The sequence below is a fragment of the Chroicocephalus ridibundus genome, chromosome 1, assembly GCF_963924245.1.
Source record: "Chroicocephalus ridibundus chromosome 1, bChrRid1.1, whole genome shotgun sequence".
Classification (NCBI taxonomy): Eukaryota; Metazoa; Chordata; class Aves; order Charadriiformes; family Laridae; genus Chroicocephalus; species Chroicocephalus ridibundus.
This window is the reverse complement of record NC_086284.1, coordinates 21,369,967-21,390,491: the sequence shown is the minus strand read 5'-3', so window position 1 is coordinate 21,390,491 and position 20,525 is coordinate 21,369,967. Positions and strand designations below refer to the sequence as shown.

The 20,525-nt window shown below is 47.0% G+C and overlaps 1 protein-coding gene across 5 annotated transcripts in view; it reads right to left on the bottom strand.

Moving 5' to 3' along the window:
- Positions 1–10,130: 10,130 nt before the first annotated feature.
- Positions 10,131–20,525, bottom strand: part of LOC134513595 (E3 ubiquitin-protein ligase rnf213-alpha-like) — a 62,329-nt gene continuing 51,934 nt past the window's right edge. For all 5 annotated transcript variants that reach the window (XM_063330562.1, XM_063330552.1, XM_063330572.1 and 2 more), the window contains 13 exons: positions 20,223–20,373; positions 19,907–20,072; positions 19,652–19,743; positions 18,976–19,230; positions 18,624–18,759; positions 17,550–17,633; positions 17,128–17,296; positions 16,808–17,003; positions 13,987–14,064; positions 13,273–13,473; positions 12,980–13,069; positions 12,413–12,573; positions 10,131–11,041 (listed from right to left, as the gene is read on the bottom strand). In XM_063330562.1, coding sequence (XP_063186632.1) covers positions 10,864–11,041; positions 12,413–12,573; positions 12,980–13,069; positions 13,273–13,473; positions 13,987–14,064; positions 16,808–17,003; positions 17,128–17,296; positions 17,550–17,633; positions 18,624–18,759; positions 18,976–19,230; positions 19,652–19,743; positions 19,907–20,072; positions 20,223–20,373 — 1,957 coding nt within the window. In that variant the 3' untranslated portion in view covers positions 10,131–10,863. The remainder of the gene's footprint in view (positions 11,042–12,412; positions 12,574–12,979; positions 13,070–13,272; positions 13,474–13,986; positions 14,065–16,807; positions 17,004–17,127; positions 17,297–17,549; positions 17,634–18,623; positions 18,760–18,975; positions 19,231–19,651; positions 19,744–19,906; positions 20,073–20,222; positions 20,374–20,525) is intronic.

Below are 20,525 nucleotides of genomic sequence, written 5' to 3'. Positions count from 1 at the left end.
GCGGTGGTGCAACCACAAGGGCTGTATCAGAGCCGGGCTTTGGGGCCTTGGGTGCAGGCGGTTGGCCCTGACCAGGGATGAGGAGGTGACAGCTGGGGTCATGGATAGAGGTTGCAGCTCCCAGCATCCACGGCCTGATACCATTTGATTGTGGCTACCATCACCACCTGATATCATTTGATCGTGGACGCCACCCCCACGCGTGGTGCTGGGGCTTGGTACCAGGCTGAGCCTCTGCCGAATCGGCTGCAGCCACTGGCCGGGATAAGGGTCTCCACAGGGCCATGGGAGCCAGCCTTGCCCTGCTCCATCATCCGTGCAGGGTGTGATGCTGCTCTGCTCCCAGGCCTGGAGCTGCACTGTGTCGTGGTGCTCCCCACAGCCAGCCAGGGCTACAAGCGGCTGCTGTGACATTCGAGGAACTGAGATATGGTGGATGATAGTGCTCAAAGTCACATTAGCTGTCAGGTTTAGCAGACACCCCACATTAGGGGGGGTGTCTGCAAAACCTGACAGTGTTTCTTTACCTGAAACCAGTGTAACCTTAGTGCTGGCAATGTGAAGACAACAGCTGTGAATCTTTCTCTCCAACTTGAACATGTATAAATCAAAGTATGCATATTGCAAAGCATTATACAGCATAACAGCTTCAGACATATAAAAGTGGGTTTCACTGATGTTTAATACTTGGTCTTCACTTCAGTGACAGCAGTGTTCACATTTGTGTTTTTTCTGGTAGATAACATAAAATATATTTGTCCCAACGTGTTATAATCTATGCAAACATCAGCAATCTGTATAAAGTCCCGTAGCTTGTAATGACAGGGGATGGCACCAGAACTGATCACACACAGAGTGAGTTATTCTATTGTAAGTTAATTCATGCAGCAAAGCAAATATCTCATTCTAATTTATTAGCTAATATTCCAGCCAACAAGGCACTATTTCTCTGTGATCTTTCAATTGCTTTTGTTCTTTATTTGCTTGATGTCCATCAGTTACATCTTTTTCCACTAGTAAACAAATTTTGTTTATATTTGGCATAAATATGCAACCAGTAACACCAGGGTGACATTCTAGTATAACAGAATGACAGCTACTGAAATCCTCGTGTTTTCCAGGCATAGTAAGTCTTACTGCAGAGATCTTTCAACATTGCTGCTTAATGCTTTGTTGCAGCTTGGATGGAAAAAGATTTTTAATGGCTAGGGTGTTCAATACTGTTAGAATTTGGTGTCTTTACCTGTCTTTCCCTGTCTTTCCCTCTAAAAGAGATGTTGATTTAAAACTGATTAAGGATTAAGTTTATCAGTTACCTATTAAGTTTTTCAGTTAACCACCTGCATTTGAACCATTATGTAAATCGCCTTGGTTAAGCCCCGGTTACTAGACAGGTGTAAATTTCCTCTAATAGCTATCTGTACAATCTGAGATCGTCACTTCTGTCCCAATTCAATCACAGTATTTTATTATTTATTACTCACCTGCCCTAGACTCTTTCCGCACATAACACACTTGCTTGACAGGGGTTACCGGAGTCAAGGGTAAGGTCAGTAAGTTGAGCTGCTTCCCTTCGAGCTCTGGTCCATGGTGGACCACTCTGTAACACAACCCAACAAAACCCACCAAGATGGTTATTATATTTTTGAGCGCATTTTCCCAAAGCTTGAACTAAGATTGATGAAATCTCATTTTCCAAGATGAGTTTGCTCTTTGTTTTTGTATCTCTATGTGCTACACTCCGGGGCTGACAATTTCCGTGGATACAAATGGATCTTGCCCTTTCCTGGAAAGTCCCTGTGGGGGTCCACTGCACTCTTGGTACTTTTGGGGCTTTCCAAGTCCCCTGCCTTTTTTTTTTTTTTTAAGTTACAGCCTATCTGAATAGTTATATTTTTATTTTTTTTTCTTTTTACATTTTGTTTTATTTGAATCTGTAGCTATTGAATAATTAATATTTTTAGTTGATATTCATCTGGTAGTTCATTATCAATGCCTATGACTGAGGTGCCTCATTTCTTGGCTAGTCATTGCCATGTGAGACGAAGATCCATGTACGATAAGGACAAAGCATAAACCATTAGAGTGACTGGAAGTTTTTCATCCCAGTCTTTTCCTGTGTTGTTGGCCATCCCAAGGCTTCCTTTAATGTTCAGTTCATGCTACCCACTGAGTTGCAGATGACTCCTAAAGAGTTACATTTTGGAGCAGCTTCTCTCTCTCTGTGTCTCTGTGTGCTCCACGGCTCTTAGAGCTGCAGCCTTCACTAGTGCTTCCACTTTGTTACTTCAGTCCCCTCTTTGCTTGTGATTTTTGATGGGCTTTCATATGCATACTTGTTTATCACCACCTCTTTTCCTTTGAGTTTGGGCCACTTTTTCCCAGAGGGCAGCATGTAGTATTAGCTTGCCATCTCCTGAATCTGTCCATTTGTTCTCCCATATTGGCAGTCAGACAGCAATAGCTTGGCAAATCTATGAAAACAGCAAGTAGTTTTTCCCAGTCCACATTTTATAGTATTTCTTTAGTAGCCCAAGTTTCAGCTGCTTGAGCTGTATGGAGGATGGATTTTCATTTTTATGTATGTTTTTGTGCTTATCCAAATAGCTGCAGATCCTCTTTCAGGTTCCAAATACTTACAGTCACTGGGTCCATCAGTAAACAGTATTAGCCATTTTTCTTCCCTTCCGTTTTTTAAGTCTGAGTCTGGATTTAACATCGAAATTTGCTTCCTGATAGTTTTATAGAATCATAGAATCATTTAGGTTGGAAAAGACCCTTGGGATCATCAAGTCCAACCATCAGCTCCACTCTACAAAGTTCTCCCTTAAACCACATCCCTTAACACCACATCTAAACGAGTCTTAAACACGTTCAGGGGTGGTGACTCCACCACGTCTCCGGGCAGCCTATTCCAGTGTCTGACCACTCTTTCTGTGAAGAATTTTTTCCTAATGTCCAGCCTAAACCTACCATGTTGCAGCTTAAAGCCATTCCATTTTGTTCTATCACTAACTACCTGTGAGAAGAGACCAGCACCAACCTCTCTACAATGGCCTTTCAAGTAATTGTAGAGAGTGATGAGGTCTCCCCTCAGCCTCCTCTTCCTCAAACTAAACAGTCCCAGCTCCTTCAATCGCTCCTCATAAGATTTATTCTCCAGGCCCTTCACCAGCTCCAGCACCTCGATATCTCTCTCATATTGAGGTGCCCAGAACTGGACACAATACTCAAGGTGTGGCCTCACCAGTGCTGAGTACAGGGGGACAATCACCTCCCTCCTTCTGCTGGTCACACTATTTCTAATACAAGCCAGGATGCCATTGGCTTTCTTGGCCACCTGGGCACACTGCTGGCTCATGTTCAGCCGCTTGTCAATGAGAACCCCCAGGTCCTTTTCTGCCAGGCAGCTCTCCAGCCACACTTCCCCAAGCCTGTAGCGATGCATGGGATTGTTCATGTTCAGATCCTTATGTTTGGTAGAGGTACCAAAACCTTTGCTTTTCTCAGTGTTTTCCTCTGAGTCATTAAGGCTGGTGTCTACCCATTAGCTGTGGTTTGCTACCCACCCACCACCACAGGGCTTTCCCAGCCCTGTGCGTTTGCCAAGTCTGTGCCTGGGTTGACTTCCCCATGTCCCCTGGCCTGTGTCCCTGGTACATGCTCCTCCACGCGGTGCTAGAGCTGGCTTCAGGGCTATCAGAGCTCTTCCCCACACATAATTCTTCCTTTTGCATCAAGACGATCCCCATTTTGTCAGTGATGGGTCACTGAATATGCAAGGGGTCTCCTACATTGGGGCATGCCAGTACAGGAGCCTGAACAAAACCTTCCTTCAGCCATTTTGGTGCCCCTGCCTGGTCTGGGCACCATGGCCACCATCTCTTCTCCTTGAGGGACGTGGTCAGTGTCTGGCTTTCACCTGTTAACATGGGAATAAAACCTCTGAAAAGTTAAATGTTCCTCACAAAGCCCATAATCCTGATATGACCGAGCATGTGTGTGTATTTCAATGAGCTCTACCTGTTGTTTATCAGCAAACTGTCCTCTTGACCTGAAATTATACCCAGCTCTTTAAGTTGCTGCTGTACCAGTTGGGCCTTTGGTCACCTAAACTGAAAACCAGTTTCCTCTGCTACCTGCAGCACTATCTTGTTATTCGCTCTCACATCCACACAAGAGGGTCCACGGATCAAAATACCACCTACAGAAGGAGTAACTGAAGCTTGGCTGTTTTCCAAAAGGTTCTCCCACATCTCCATAACACACAGAGGACAGGTCGCTGTAGCATTAGGATCCCTAAAGCACTGCCTGCCCCACCTGAGTATGAAACAGTCCAAAAAGCTGTGTTTCTTCTTCATGTCCAGTATAGGTCGTGGCTGCTCTGCTTGGTGGATCTCTGGGGTCCCCAAGGGGCTCTTTCCTTGAGCCAGCTGAGGCTCCTGCACCTTTAGCGTTTTGGGCTGTGTGTATTCGCTTCGTTGTGATCAGTGCTCTAGTTGCTGGTTGGCCCCATAAAGCACAGACAGGCCTGGGCAGGAGCAGCTGGAGGTTTTGAGGAGGTGGGCATCCCTACTGTGCCGAATCAGGTCTGTCTGGGTCAGGCTTTATCGCTTGTTTGTTGTCCAGCTTTTGTGGTCTATGTAATTTGGGTTGTTGTTACAAAAAAGCACTAATGAGTGCCCCTCTCCCAGCATTTATGTTTTTTCCTTCAGTCCTCAGCTCCACGACCTGCTGAAATTCCCTCTCTCTCCAGTACTCCAGCAAAATCACTGGCCTTTGCCTCAACTTTGAAATACTGGCTTTTCTCCATTAACCTTATTTTCTATGGAGCAAACAGTTAGTGGCAAATGTTACTGCTTGAATTGTTTCATAGACCCTCTTCTTTCTCTTTACATTTTCTATCTGTCTGTGCTCTGTAAAATTGTTCTACCTGAATGACTTTCCTCTTAAGCTAGAGATGAGTCACATGCTATTGATTTACGGGTTCAGTAATTGCCCTAGCAGCTGGTACCAATCCATCCATCATTGCAGGTTTAATTTTGAACCTCAGCATTAGGTTGCTGTTTGGTCCCTCCTGCATGAAATCTGATCTTGCATTCAGTACCTGCTTTCTTGATTGAAAAAAAACCCCTCTGGTCCTTCTTCAGCTTTCCAAAGTGAGCAACCACACCACAGTTAGGGAGAGCAGCAGTGCCTCTGCAGTCCCCTGGCATTCTCCCCCAGCTTCCTCCTCTGGTCCTGTTGACACTGGGACGAGGTTGGACCGTGCTGTGGTGGGGTTATGGTCACTCACGGCCGTTCCTGGGCCTCCTGAGAGTCCCACCACCCCTGTACAGCAGCATCCACCCAGGCTCCTAGCAGCCGTCGTACAGCTCTGGCTTGTTGCAGGCTCTGACTGAGGTCTGGCTCAAACCCGCTCCTGCATCCCTCCATCAGCAGCTGTGTGCCAGCGGTGGCCGGCGACACGAGGAGGGTCGGGGGTCCAGCGCTTTGCTGAGGAGTGGTCAGAGGGATGGGCAGGTGTTGACCAAGTAACCTGGTGACTCCACATGAGCCAGCCGGGGGTCAGACTATCCAGCCCTGTCCCAGGCCCAGGCGTCAACATCTCCTCCCAGGAGCCCCTCTCGGAGGGCTGCAGCCACAGCCTGCTGATGTACGGCTCTTCCAAAGACTCAGTCATCCTCTGGCAAACCAAAGCATCAGATCCATGATGCTGAGTCTCTTTTGCCATTGTCCTCACAGGTGCTCATTGCCAATTTGCGTCCTGATCTCAAGTTTCTGCTGTGTTAGCTCTTGTAAGCCATCCAGTGCATCCTGCCCGGGCTCGCTCCACCACTGGTGTGGATGGCAGGCTGTCTGCTGCAGAGGCACACACGTTTCTGCCTCAGTTCCTTCAGCAATTCAGTCTCTTATTTTAAATCCACTCTTTCCTTTTCTAGACCTGCAATTTTCTCTTGAAGCCCTCCCTTTACCACTTTTAGTAGACTAGTCCACCTAGCTGCAACTTTCTACAAAACCCATTGCCAGCAACCTTAATAAGTCTTGACTTTAGTGCTCTCCTGACAGACTGTAAATGCTTTTTTTGCCTCCCCTGGAGCACTTTTGCCCAAGCAGTTCATCAGCTGCTGTTGCTGGCCTCATACTGCATGACCCAGACCCTAAACTTTGCTGTGGATGGGAGAGTCTGTCTTTCCCCCTGCAGGCAGGCTTGTCTGTATCTCTCTGGGTTGTGGTGCTTAGTACAGGAGCCTCAGTGAGATCTGAGCCTCCCCCCAGGGCCACTCTGTTTGGGCACCCTTCAGCACATGCAAGGAGTTGCTGCAAGCAGGATGCACAGCTCCAAAGAACAAAGCTAGTGTTTGCTAGCTAACACACATGGGATAACTGGACCTTGATGAAGTGCCAGCTCAGGAAGCTCACCACCCTGTACGGCACTCAGCGCCTTTGCTGGCTGCACAGGCACCACCTCGGGAGGAGAGGAGTTTGTCTCTGCAGCACCAAGGCACGTCCTTGATGGTGCTAAGTTTCCTTATTTCTCCTCCTTGTTTGCTTCTTGAAGGTTTTATACCTTCCCGCAGTGGTTTTTTTTTCTGATGAAGCCTTGAGCTGGTATGCGATGCCATCTCACCTCTGCCTGTGGTGTCAACTTGTGTCCTTTCCTGGCTCTGCTGCGCAGGTGTCTCACAGCTCTTCCCGATGATTGTGAAACACCCACAGCAGCCTAAGCCATGGCCATGGAGCCACAAGGGCTGTATTAGAGCTGGCCTTCGGGGTCCCAGATGCAGGCGCTTAGCCCCAGGAAGATGAGGAGGTGACGACTGGGGTTGCAGACAGAGGTTTACATCCCCAGCTGCTGCTGGAGACAGTGCAGCAGCCGCAGGCCAGGGAGCTCTGGTGTTCCCCCGCTCAGCTCGTGTGAACAAACAGGTGCTGCTGGTACTAGGTCTCCAGGACCGTGACGTCTCCTTCCTGATTCCAGCAACATCAGTTTTAGGATGGGTGCTATGGTCCACTGTGCAAGCTGCAACACACCGAGCCGAGACCTAGGCGGGTGAACACTAGTAGTGTCGTTCAGATTTTTCACTGCTGCACAGAATAAAAAGGTTTTTTCTGAGCAAAAGAACTAGCAGTAATTGGGGTGTATAAGCGGGATGTCTGAGCAGCAGTGATTACAGGAGTACAATCAGTAACAGGGCTGCGTTGCAGTGGTGTGGAGAGAACTGTAAATTGTATGTTTTGTCTGTGTATGCAGGCTGGCACATTGCTTTTGTAGCCACAAATCAAGCCCATCTGTATGATTTACTTTCTCCTCTTACTGTCTCCCTTTATTAAGTTAAATCAATCATCATCACACTGCTCTGTGATTTATGGCTTAATGTTTTGCTGGGAATGTGTCACAAAGTGAAAAGCAGAAGTTTTGATGTATTAGTAAAACCAAACTTGCCTGCCTAGGGTGAGACTGGAAGAATTTAGTTTCCTCTTGAGTAAATTCTGACAGATGATATAAATTTCCCTCCTTCCCTCTTTTTCCTCCTCCTTCCCACCCACACCTGGCTGCAAAGAAAGGCCTTGAAATAGGTGGTGGCCAAGGCTCAGCCATTTCCCAACCTGTCAGCCTGTCCTGGCACACCTTGACCTGCAACCTGCAATACCTGTGGCACTTTTGGGCTCTGTGGCAGCTCTGCATGAAGCCATGGATGGATGGATGGATGAAGTTGAAGGACTCAGCCCCATCCCAGGTTACCCTAATGAACTCCAACAGCCAAGAGTGGCTGGCATCGGCCATAGCCACCTGAGGGTTCAATGACTCCAAGGATGGGGTGCCATCAGTAGCTGCCTGGGCACCATTACATGATATGGTCAGTCTTTGTCTTCACCGAGGTTCATCCAAGGAGAATCTGACCAATGTGGGAGACCTGGTGCTGGGAGGGAATGGAAAAAGAGTTTCCCATTCAAAAGGAGCGGGAAATGGCTGGTCAAATGCCAAGGCCACCATCTGGGAAGCACTGCAGTCCAAACATGCTGGCTTACCCACCACCCCATGTGCTCTCCACTCCAAACGTGGACGTAGAGTTTTACGTTTGTGTTGGAGGAAAAGGCAAAGGGGCAGGTATGGCCCTACCATGGCACTGTTCCCTCTTTCAGGAATGGAGACATTGTCTCTCCCCATCACACGCTTTTAACTGTATTGAGCAGCTCCTATCATCCCTGCCCTTTCCATGGTGCCATGGGGTATGTGTGACCAAAGGCCTTTAGAAGCCCCGTGTGAAGGGTTTACACCTCCCTAGATCTATTAAAAACCCTTTTTCCCCGAAGGAAGGTCCCCTGTGTATCTGAATTGCCTCTCCTTGTCTCCTGTTCTTCTCAAGGGTGGAAAGCAGCTACTCCCCAAGTCCAACTCTCCTCCTTTGGATTGAAGGATTGAGAGGCAGCTGACTGAGATGCTAACGATGTTTATTAATTAAGCAAAACACACCCCTAAAAAGCTCATAACACCTTAACTACCTTATAAACACACCACTTTTTAGTAGCGTAATTCACAATTACGTCACTGCAAGTAATATAGAGTGATAATTCTGTTGCTTATTACTAGTCTTAGTACTGATACATAATTCTATTACTACAAAGAAATCTTGTAAATCAAGTACTTATTAAGCTGAATTCTATTGCCTTTCTTCCTGAACTTAGTATTAAGGTACCAAGTCTATCTTTCCTTATAAGTTTATGCATCTTTACTGCACCCTCCCACAGCAAGTCTTCTGGACCAGCCTGGTGGAGAGACCAGCGTGTTCTCCAAGGGGAGGGTTCCCTCTAGCATCCCCGGTGGTGTTGGGTGCACAGCTCAGGTTTGGCACCTGCACTCCTTCTGTCAGAAGGTTCCCACCTTTCTTTGTTCTCCACCTGATCTTACACCTCCCTGCCCACTTTTTTCCTTTTCCTGAACCCACATTTTTTCCTCCCTTGCACTTTTTTTTTGCTCTTCAAACCCCTCCCCAGTAAACAATCCCTAATTACTCATTGGTCTCAACTCTGTTGCATTCATACCCATCTGCTTTTGGGGCAGAATTATCTTATTCTAGCCTTGCTCCCCTACCTAAGTTTAATTAAGCAGAAGCAGTTTCTCACCTCGGGCGCAGAGCTTTCATACCACAGCAACAATATTTGTGCATTTTGTTCTCACATCCTATCTCTGTACTGGAACAGTTTTCAGCACGCTCCCAGTTCCCATCAGCGGTCTTGGCCAGCTTTGGAGCCTGGTGTCCCAGCAGGGCCCCTGGCTCTCAACCCCCAGCCCTATGGCAGACCCCACATCCAAGTCTCCACAGGTCTGCTCCAAGAAGATATCACTGTGGTGAGCCCAGCTTGTTTATTCCCACAGAGGCCTTGCTCACTACCCTCTGTTGTCCTCCGCAGGGAGATGTGGAGGTGAAATGAGATGAGCCAGTTCTACTTCTTGCTGCTCAGCTGCAAAGTTACGGTGGGGAGAGGGGGAAGCCCAGATTTCGCTTTGCACCAGGGCCAGGAGGACCCATCTCTTCCTTCCTTTCTCTGTGAGCTTATAGCACCTAAACTTGCCTGAGCTTTAATGCTGTATAACTGTGTGTTCGACTGTTACAATAGTTTTTGTGTGTGTATGTGTGTATATATATTTATACATGTGCATATATATGTGTATTTATAAATATATGCATACGTATGTGCATATACATCTATATTTTTGTATATATACAAACACACACACACACATATATAGTGACTAAGACTACTAACAAGTAGTTCCTATATGCAGAATAAAGTATGTATGACCCTAGAATAAAAATGCAAAGAGGAGTACAGGCGTGGAATGAGAGAGGAGGCCTTGAAAATACAGGCACAGGATGATACTCAAAGCCCCAGGGCTATAAACTGCTCACCAATCGCCAATCACTTGTCACCAGAGGAATTCAGTCTTGGGAACTGGGATTGATTTTGGGCATACCAAAGAAAACAAAGTTGGGGCAGACGAGGAAGTACAGCATGTACTTCTAGGTCAGGATGAGCAAAACTGAAGACCTGATCCGGGCCGGGTAAAGGGGTGATTTATCATCTCTATCAAGGTGCACAGTCCCCAAATATGGGGTCTTCACTGCAGTTGTGAAATGTATCTTTATTGTGGAAGTACCACCGCTGAGCCATGCTGCAGTGCTGCAGCTGCTGTCGGTTTCTTGCTTTTGCGTTTATTTCTAGGTGGATTTTTGCTTACATTGCTTTTGCTGCCTTGAATGTGCTATCACAGCTTTTAGGAAAAAGCACAAATACAGTACTAAGCATTAAAGTGGGGTTCCCTTTCCCTCCCCCTTTCCAGCTGATTGTGTTTTGGTAACCTGCTCTGAAACTTAGATACCATAAATTGGCAATAAACTGAATGGTTGGGGGGGAGATTTTTGCCAGGAAGCAGCAGGCGTGGGGTTGTTCCACACAGGGAAATGAGCTGGAAGCAGAGGCTGACCGCAGCAGATGAAGGACAGTCTCCCTACTGACCAGGCACAGTCCCACAGAACCTGGTCTGAGCCAGATTCTACTGACTGCTCAGTGATCATCAAACAAAGTGAGGTGATGAGACAGGTACAAGGTCAGTGCAGGAAGACTAGTGCGCAAATCAGGATTGTCAGGACTGCACATCAATGCACCTACAAGGTAGCTCAAGCAGGGACAGAAGGCTCAGGGCTGAGCTTAAGTGGAGCTCCTCGACCAGTGGACAGTGGGTGCATGGGTGGAAATCCTGGGTGCGGTCGGTCAGGACAATTAAGGCACTCGGGGCACTGACCACTGTGTTGGAGAAGCTGCAGGTGAGTTAATTCCTGGGGGACTTAGCAAGAACTAGGTTGGTCTCTCCTGGATGTAAGTAGGGCTATGAAGTTTACTGGTCCTCACAGCTGTCTTCCAGACGGAAACAACATCTCTCAGTAGTAGATCTGGACTCAAAGTGCCTGTCAGGTTTGCAATGGAGGCATCATCTTGCCTGTCTTCCAGGAAGGATATGAAAGTTTCCTTTAGCCTGTGGGTGAGATAGATCATAATTTTAAGTGTCTGGAGGACTGATGGGTTTCCAAATGCCCCGACCTTCAGCAGGCAATGCTGGCAGTCAAAGACACTCCACTCTGGTACCTCTGAGATGGCCTTGCAGCTAGAAAACAGGCAGTATTCTCTGGGTTATTTCTGGTAGTATCAGACAACAATGTGGGCCACTGTTGGTCAACATTGCCAACAGCACCCAAACAGAGGTTGTGGCCTTAAAGCTGAGCTCTCAGCTTCACTGACTGCCTCTCCCATCTCAGTTATAACACAGCATGCTGAACCTATCTATCTGTACGCAACTTGATACATCCCCAGCTCCCTTCTTCATGGGATCTGTCATGCTGCCACTGTGGCATTAGGAGACCTTTCTCACACAAGAAATAGGGAAAGGGAGGTGGTGCAGCTATATCCTCATGTTGGTGTTTCTCGTTGTCCTATATAGGGGGCATCTTTTTGGTTCTCCTACATGATTCTTACCCCCACCCCGGCCCCAGCCAAGGCCAGGCACATACTGAACTGTATTAACAAGAATGTAGCCAGCCGGTTAAGGAAAGTGATTTTTCTCCTCTGTTGGCACTTGTGAAATCACATCTGGAGGATTGTGTCCAATTTTGTGTTCCCAGTACAAGAAAAACATTGAACTTCTGGAGTGAGCTCAGTGGAGTGCAACCAGCATGATTAGAGATCTGGAGCACAGGACATATGAAGAAGGTAGAGAACTGTGTTATTCAGCCTTCAGCAGAGAAGGTAAAGGGGAACTCTAAATGCATCTTTAACTATGTAGTGGGAGCATGTCAAGAAGATGAAGCCAGACTCTTTTTGGAGTGCCCAATGAAAAGACAAGAATTAACAAGCACAAGATGCAACAGTGGAAATCCTGACTAAACATAAAGACAAAAGGATTCACCACACATGCAGCCACAATGCAGAGTGGTGGTGGCACTATCCTTGGAGATAGTCAGAACACAACTGGACAAGACCTTGAACAGTCTGCTGTAGCTTTGAAGTCAGACCTGCTCGAACCAAAGGGGTGGACTCAAGACCTCCAGAGGGCCCTCCCAACCTAAGTCTCCATGATGGTATGATTTTCAGTGGTTGTCTTATTTACCCATGAGATGCCAGATGAATTGAACATGCTGGAGGTTTCAGCTGTATTTTACTCCCACTTCTCTTTACATCACAGTAAGACTCAATGATTCTTATCACAGCCACAGTAACTCTCACTTTTGGAAAGCATGGCCCTTCTCTCCAGCAAGCTTCGAGAGCCAGCCTTAAAAGGGATTTCAAGACCCCTTCCATCTGGGTCTAAAGAGTTGTTATTTACCTGTGGAACAGAAAAATCTGCTCTTACCTCCACTGTGGATCAAAGCTATCCAAATACACAATGATCATCTCATGGAGCTCAATGAGGAACAAGTCCAGCTTAACTGTGGAGAGTGCAGTAATCAGAGTCTTCTCCTCCTCTGCACTCAACTCCTTGTGGTACTTCTCAGAAACCAGGCAGAAGGGATTCTGCAATGACAAACAACATCATCAAGAGGATGGCCTGGGACTCCCCACAAAGACCATCTAGGGGCTACATCTGATGGAAGAGGTAGAACTGGGACCCTCTTTGTTCCTGGCTGTTATACAAGGGCCAGCAGAGACCACAGCACCAGATGCTGGTGTGACCCAAGCCAGAAAGCACCACTGCTTCTAGCACAAAATCTTGTGGATAGTCCTTTTCCAAGGGTCTTACATGACTGAAGTGGGTGAATATCGCTTGGCTCTTGCTGAATGGTAAGATATTAACAAAAAGAAATCCTATTTTTTTCCGAAAAATTTCCAAAGTTTTCCACAGAAAATCAACTTTGTCAAAAAGTTTCTCCCTTCACCGAGATCTTGTAGACAGTTTTGTGAACTGGGCTGTCTCCCTCACCTGATTCATCTGCACCAGCAGCACAGACCTCTTTGCTGACAATGTCTGCCATAGAGACAGGATGTGCTTCAGATGAGTGTTCGGTACCACCTGGAGAAGGGGAAAACAGATGGGCAATCAGTCAGCCAGTTCTTGCTCTTCAGAAAGGCCATGGCTGAATTGTCCATGTTCTGAGTTAGCTCACAAAAAAGTGTGTGACTTAAAAGGTGATGTCTTAATCCTTAGGGGAGGGTATGAGGGATGGAAACGTTCAGCCAATTTCCCATTCAGTACAAGCAAAGCACCCTGCTTACCGGCATGTCTCTGAACTGTTCTACACTTGCATCCATCTTCAGCTCATTTTTTACATACTCAGACAACTGGCACTCTGGGTCCCCACCAGTCACGGCCAGGAATTCAGCAGCCACTTTCAAGGTGGCAAGCGTTTGGGAAATAGCATTCACTGATCGGGCTTCTTCCATGATCTGTTTCAGCTGGTTCACACTTAGTGATTCCTATCAATAGGAGAAATATAGCCAGACTGTGACTCTGACACATGAGGTCTGGGTCCTGCAAGTGTGTCTGTACAACAAAGTGACTATATAACCTTTGTAGCCAGTTCTGCCCTTTTATCAGAGGGAGAGTTAGAGATACCTGGGTAATGCCCACGGTTTACATGGGAAAAACACAAACTCTACAGGGACATGGGTTCCCCAGCCTAGTTGCAAGCGGGAAAAATAACCCTACAGTTGCCATTGCGTGGCATGCTGCCATCACTGTATCTCCTTGGTTTACACACTTGTACAGTTGGGTCCATCTGAGTGAGTTGCCTAGATCCCCTTTAGAGCAGCAAAGAAAATTGGCTCCTTACGGGACTCCAGCCATCTGCCTCATTTGGACTTGGACCTTTCTACACATCCTGCAAGTCTTGTATTCTCTGTTGAGCTGTCTGGGGTGGCTTATTAATAAGCATTACAAGGGAGAAGAAAGCTTGACTGGAAAAAAAGGGTGGTAAGCTCTTTTCATACCTGTTGCAGCTGTTCTCTCACTTTTGTTTTTGTGTCCTGCAGGGTCTTCATGCTATTCAAGGCAAAGGATGGAGCTGTCTGGAAAGCAAATGAGTGGCTATGAAGACATAAAGTATCACTTGTCACAGGCCAAATGGGAAACCCATGACCACGCAGTAGGACACACAGCTACCCACGTCCTGGCTGCAGGGCTGGTGGCAATGACAGCCTAGTGGTGGAGGTATACGGGAGGTGAAAGCAGGGAGGGGCTACCCTAGTGGCATATAGAGACATTGCTTGGGCATGCAAGGGTGGAGTTAAGAAAGACAAAGCTCATCTGGAGTTAAAACTGCTGAGGGATGTGAAAGCGAACAAGAAGGGCTTCTACCATCAGTACCAAAAGGAAGCGCGGATAAAAACTGGGCCCACTGCTCAACAGGGAAGGGGACCTACTGACAAAGACATGGAAAATGTACTCATTGAGATATTGGTGCTTTCTTTGCTTCACGTTTTACTGTAAATGTCTGCTTTCAGTCCTGTGTGTTTATTGGCAAAGTTTAAAGGTATGTCACAAAAAGAAGAGGACCAAATTAGGGACTACTGAGATAAGTTACTGTTCTGGCAGCTAAGCACCGCAGAGCTGCTCACTCACTTCCCTCCCCTCCTTGCCCCCAGTGTGATGGCAACAGAGTAAAGGAAGAATAAAAGTGAGAAAACAAAACAAGTGATGCAAAGGCAATCACTCACCACCTCTCATGGGTAGACTGATGCATAGCCACTTCCTGAGCAAATGATGGCTAACATCCCTAAAACCCTGTCTTATTGCTGAGCATGACGTCACACCTCTTTGGCTAGTTTGGGTCATCTGCCTGGCTGTGTCCCCTCCCAACCTCTTGCACTTCTCCAATCTATTCACTGCAGGTGAGCAGAATGAGAGACGAAGGCGGCCTTTGATGCTGTGGAAACACTGCTCAGCAATAGCTGAAATGTTAGTGTGTTACCAGCACTGGTTTGGTCTCAAATCTAAAACACAGCACCATACGAGCTGCTATGACAAAAATTAACTCCATCTCAGCTGGACCCAGTACAGCTGGGTATACACAGGTCCATGGGACCAGATGGAATGCATCCAATAGTGCTGAGGGAGCTGTCGTTAGGGTACTTCAGCAACACCTGAAATGACATCTCAGCAAGTTTGTGGATGATACCAAATTGGGGAAAGGAGTTGATATGCTGGAGGGCATGGCTGCCATTCAGAGGGGTCTCAGCAGGCTGGAGAAATAGGCCAACAGGTACCTCATGAAGTCAACAAAAGCAAATGCAAAATCCTGCATCTGGGATGGAACAATCATATGAAACAGCAGAGGCTGAGAGCAGACCAGCTCTGGAGCGGCTTTGCTGAGAAGACCTGTGCATCCTGGTGGACAAGTTGAACGTAAGCCAGCAGTGTGCTCTTATGGTGAAAAAGGCCATGTGCACACCAGGCTATATTAGCAGGAGCGTAGGCAGGAGGATGAGGGAAGTGATTCATTCCATCTATTCAGCTTTTATGAGATTAAATTTGAGTAGTGTCCAATTTGGTGTTCCTCAGTACAAGAGACATTGACAAATTGAAGTGAGTTCAGCAGAGACTAATAAGATGATTGCGGGGCTGCAGAACAGGATGCAGGGGATTGTTCACCCTGTAGAAGAGAACTCTATGGAGAGAATCTAATTCCTCTTCCACTACTAAAAGGGGGATCGCAGTGAAGGCAATAAGGACGAGGTGCAACCATGGATCTCCTACTTAAGCATGCAGAAAACATTGTCACATTTTAAAACATGTTAAAACAGCAGGACAGAGGGCCAGAGAGGTGGTGAACCTCTATCCTTGGAGATTTCCAAAATGCAACTGTACAACACCCTGAGCAATCTGCTCTTGCTTTGAGAGTAGCCTTACTTGGAGAAAATAGTTGGACCAGAAAAATCCAGAGGTCCTTCTAGCCAAACTCTTTCAGTTTCTTTGTGAATGTGTGTCAGTTTCTCTGCTTATCCTCCTCTACTACTGGAGGACCTGAATCACTACGTGACAGCCATGTTATAATGCCCTTAAACCCCTTTTTCTCACTCCCTTGTGGCCAGATTTTCACATTTCACAAATCCAAACACCCAGTAGGCCTTCTGTCTGAAGGAAATAACTGGGGCAATGAGCAGTCATAGGAGAACCCCAGGCAAAGTGTACATAACCACCTGAGGGTTATGGGAAGTTTAAAAGGCGCTGAAGGGACTTAGGTACATAAACCTTGCTGTCCTGCAAGACTTAATTTTTGAGTTATGTATCTCTGGCCTGCCTTTTCAGACGGGAATAACCATTTGCAAATCTGGTCCCCCAAGAGCTTCTGGAGGAAAGCCAAGGGCTAATGTGAGTAAGTGAAGATGAATACCACAGGAGAAGACTGGCTTCTCCAACATTGTTCAGAGACTCACCTTAGACTCCAGTCCTATACTGTGCCCAGGAACTCAACTCTCTTGAGTCTTTTTAGATGGTGTCTGATTCCTCCTTGGTTATAAGAAAACCCAGGCCAACCTCCCCTTCAGGGTTTGAACAGAAAGGCTCACATTGCCTTTCACAACCCCAAGGTTTGCTGACCACAGTGTGGTTTTTGACCACACAAATGTTACAATCCAAGGAATGCAGATAGGTGCAGAGTTGTGGTCTGCCAAACACACAAGCACCTTCATGTGTGTTTGCTCCAGCTCTGTAGAGGTGAGTACCAGGTGCTGGAAATAAAATTCTATACCTTCTGCTGGCCGGAAGCACTGCAGTTTGGCTCGTGCTGAATGTGCATTGTGCTAAGCTCACCTGAGGTTTGATGGTGGGTTTCCCCCTGATAAAACGTTGGATCACGTGCCGCTGCAGTGTCTGGAAGTCAAAATGGGTTGTCTTGGTGCCATCTTCCTCTATCACATATTGGGAGTTGGCCAGTGTGGCAGTAATCAGATCATTCTTGGTTATCTTCAGCACTGAAGATGGTTTGACTTCTTCTGCGGAGATGATCCTGGGAGAGAAGAAGTTACCTTTTGCTGTTAAGGATAGCAGCACCTCATCCCACTTTGCAATCAGTGATACATGCAGCTCTAGACAAGTCCCGATTTGCTCCAGAGGGGTGGTTTGAAACGTACCATTGCTTTTCCTTTGTGATCTGTGTAGCTGTGTCCACACAACTGTTCTGGAGCTGTATGAGGAGCCTCGTCACAAGGTAACTGATAGAAAGCGGAGTTGGGAGGAGGTTCAGGACAGCAGTGTTAGCATTGATGTCCTCTGGCAACTGGTCCCAGGGGACTCCGACATCTGTAACAAAATGGAGGGTTTCTCTTCTGCCGCATGTGGGGTTAGGAAGAATTCTCTTAAGGGGGAAACTCAAGCTAGCTTTTGTTAAAATATTTTGGGAGGGTTTTTATATTTGTTTTGTATTTTTGGAAGGGTTTTTAATTTATTTTCAGTTAGAAGGTCAAAACAAAGAAAGAACAGCAACTGGCATAAGTTCCAGCCTTCATCAGTGGCTTAGGAAAGGGAGGTAACAATACCTGGGAAGTCAAAATACCTGAGCACTGTGGTTTCATTCTGATATTGCTCCAGACTTCCCGGATGGTCCCTATAGCTCGGCAGAAAGCTGAACGCTGTTCCTCTTCAGGCACAGAGAATGGGGAGAAAAGCAGCACTGTCAGTTTATGCACCCAAGACAAAGCAATTGAAAAAGATTTAATTTTTCTCCTTCAAAGATACAGCTTATGGTGTACAACTGCTCAGTAAACTGTGTTAGGATGGGCCTTGGTTGCTTTTCACAGCTGTGGCTCCAAGCTTAACCAGACTTAATTTTTTCTAGCCCATATTATACCATATCTGGCATTAAGGGGTGCTGAATCCCAGCTCATGTGCACCATGCTAATGCACCTGCTTACAGACTTAAAAACCTGTCTCGTGTATGCTGCCCATTCATGGGTGAAACAGCAGGACAAATCTCTACAAGTTTCTCAAGTCCTGCTGGCTATACCTACTGGGAGGGTGGGAGGCAATCTGCCCAGCACCCGTTCCAATGTTTCAGAGATCATTACAATGTCTCGGAGATCTCCACCCTCTCCCCCAAACCCCAAAGATGGCCGTGAAGATGGACATGACTGAGAGTCGCCACTGTGAGGTTGTGTGAGGGCCCTGAGGGCACTAATAGGCCTTAATAGCCCTGAGCAGCCTGACCTTTGGACTCCACCTCACTCCTTCGCCTTGGGCCCAGGAGGCACGCATAAGCTCAGGCCAGTGTGAGTTGTAAGCAGCCCTGCCTCCTGCTCTCGCAACACATTGTCTGAACTTCCTAGACTCCTCCTGGACTTAGGACCTTGCCTTGTGTTATGATCACTGAGCTGTTGAGAGAACCTGGCTCTATCACTACGCTGGCCTTGCCCCAGTACTGTGGGACTGCACCCTGGTTGCTGCCTGCTCTGCGCTATAGTCACCCTTAGCACCTGGCTCATCTTCCCTCATGGAGCAGCCTTGTGTTTGCTGCTCCCTCACAGCTTGCAACAGAAATAAGAGGTGCTGCTGCAACAGCAGAGCAGAGCATGTGGGTGTTGAGGAGTGATAGAGGCCAGCTTGCTGGGCTCAGAATAAGTCCATGTCATACCTGAAAGTTCATGTTGGTCTAGGAACTGTTGTACTGAGTATATTTCCCCTCCATGGCTGTTCTGGAAGAAGTGGATCAGGGCTTTCTGCAGACTGAAAATGTCAGGCAGGTGTTGGACATGCTGGATGTTTTGGAGCTGGAAAGGAAAATTCAGCATGACTTTGCTATCCACGCACTTACTTATGTGAGGAACCAGGATTGTGTCTGTCATTGTGTGGTATTCAGGAGAAGGGCATTGTACTGGGAAATACAGGGAAATGAGTCAACTTAGAGCCCCACTGACACCAACAATGGTGAATCCACAAGGTGCCTGTCTCTGCTTTGAAGGAGGAGGAATGTTTCTACAGCAAACCTTAGACATGAGCTCCAGAAGAACAGGGTAGTGGTTTCCTTTGCCTTCTCTGTGTTCTTGCTGAAGGAGATGCATCACGGTCTGGATGGATATTTTCTGTTCAAATCTCCACATGCAGGACAGCCCAATCAGTCCAAGGTTTGGCTCGTCTTTGAACGGAGTCACCTGGTCATAAGCTATTTGTAGGAGCAGGTTGGAGCCCTCAAGATCTCTCATCCTCTGCTGCTTGACAGAAGTAAGGCTCTGTTCCAAGGCCTGTGGAATTTGAAGGGTTGTTAGGAGCTGCCTTCTGTTACAAAAGTGTTTGGAGTTCTTACAAGTCTTCTCATAAGGGAAGACAATGGTGGCTCTGAAGAAAGGGAAGGGACAGTAAAAACTTCCTGTTGAAGAACAAGGCTGAAACAAGAACAAAATTGCCCACGAAGGAGACAACAGGAATCTTCTTGCCCTCCAAGGCCTAGAGCCAATTTTTTTCTAAAGGAGATTTGAATCAGCATATAAAAAGCATATTAAAAAAGAGGTGATAAACCTGTTTATTGCATGTGGGAATGCCCCAGCTCATTGGACGTGTCTGGGTATTCATCAGAGCCCATGTGGGCTCTGCACTTATCCCTAGCAGAGTGGTAGATTGCATATGGAAACACAATGGAAACACGATGACCAGTCCCTTGCATACCTGGAAGAATGGCTGAGTCAGAGTTTTAAAGCAGGTTTCCCACTGCTTTCGATCTTCTTGCCTAGGCAAAATGTCCAGGGACATGTTTTGTCCTGTAGGAAATGCAAAGCAAAATAAGGACCTTCTCCCAGTAGACACTCAAGTCTGCGTAGAACAGCTGCAGTCATGAGATAAGAACCACCAGTTCCAGTGGCCATGTGAAAACCAACCATTAAGCCTGCTGGTACCCTCCCAATGTGTGAAATGTACCTTTACCTGTTGTACTGTTGCTCAAGTGCTGGAGAAAGAGATGGACAGTCACTGTGGCATCCTCCGTGTTTCTGCTAAGTGCCTCTGCCAGGCATTCAATATCTTTTTCAAGGTGGTCCCAGAAGAATTTTGCCACATCTCTTGGCTTCTTTGTCATCAGACTAAGAATCGCCTGGAAGACAGGGTGGTTTCTTAATTTATCTCTCAAGAAAGCTCCCTCCCAGAGTAGTGCAGAAGCTATTCATCATGTGGAAGCTGCAGGCTAAGCGGGGTGGGCAGACAGACCAGGTACGGGAGAGAAAAGAAGCAGGGTCTGTCTCACCTGTTTATCTGTATAGATCCCCAGCAGCATGGATGAATGCAGCAGAGCTCTTGCAAGACAGACAGAGGCAGGCGACAAGTCCCTCTCCAATTCAATTATCCGTATCGAGGGGCTCCCCAGGATGTATCCTTTTCCTGTTTTATCCTCTGTGCTGTGATAAGGAAACATTATTCATGTTACACTCTCAATGACTGGTCTCATCTCATGGAAGTTAACATTGACAGAGGCTTGGCCATCACTGGGTCAGAACAAGTATGAACTTGGGGTGACATGAGACTTTTTGGAAGGGAAGAACTGCTGCTG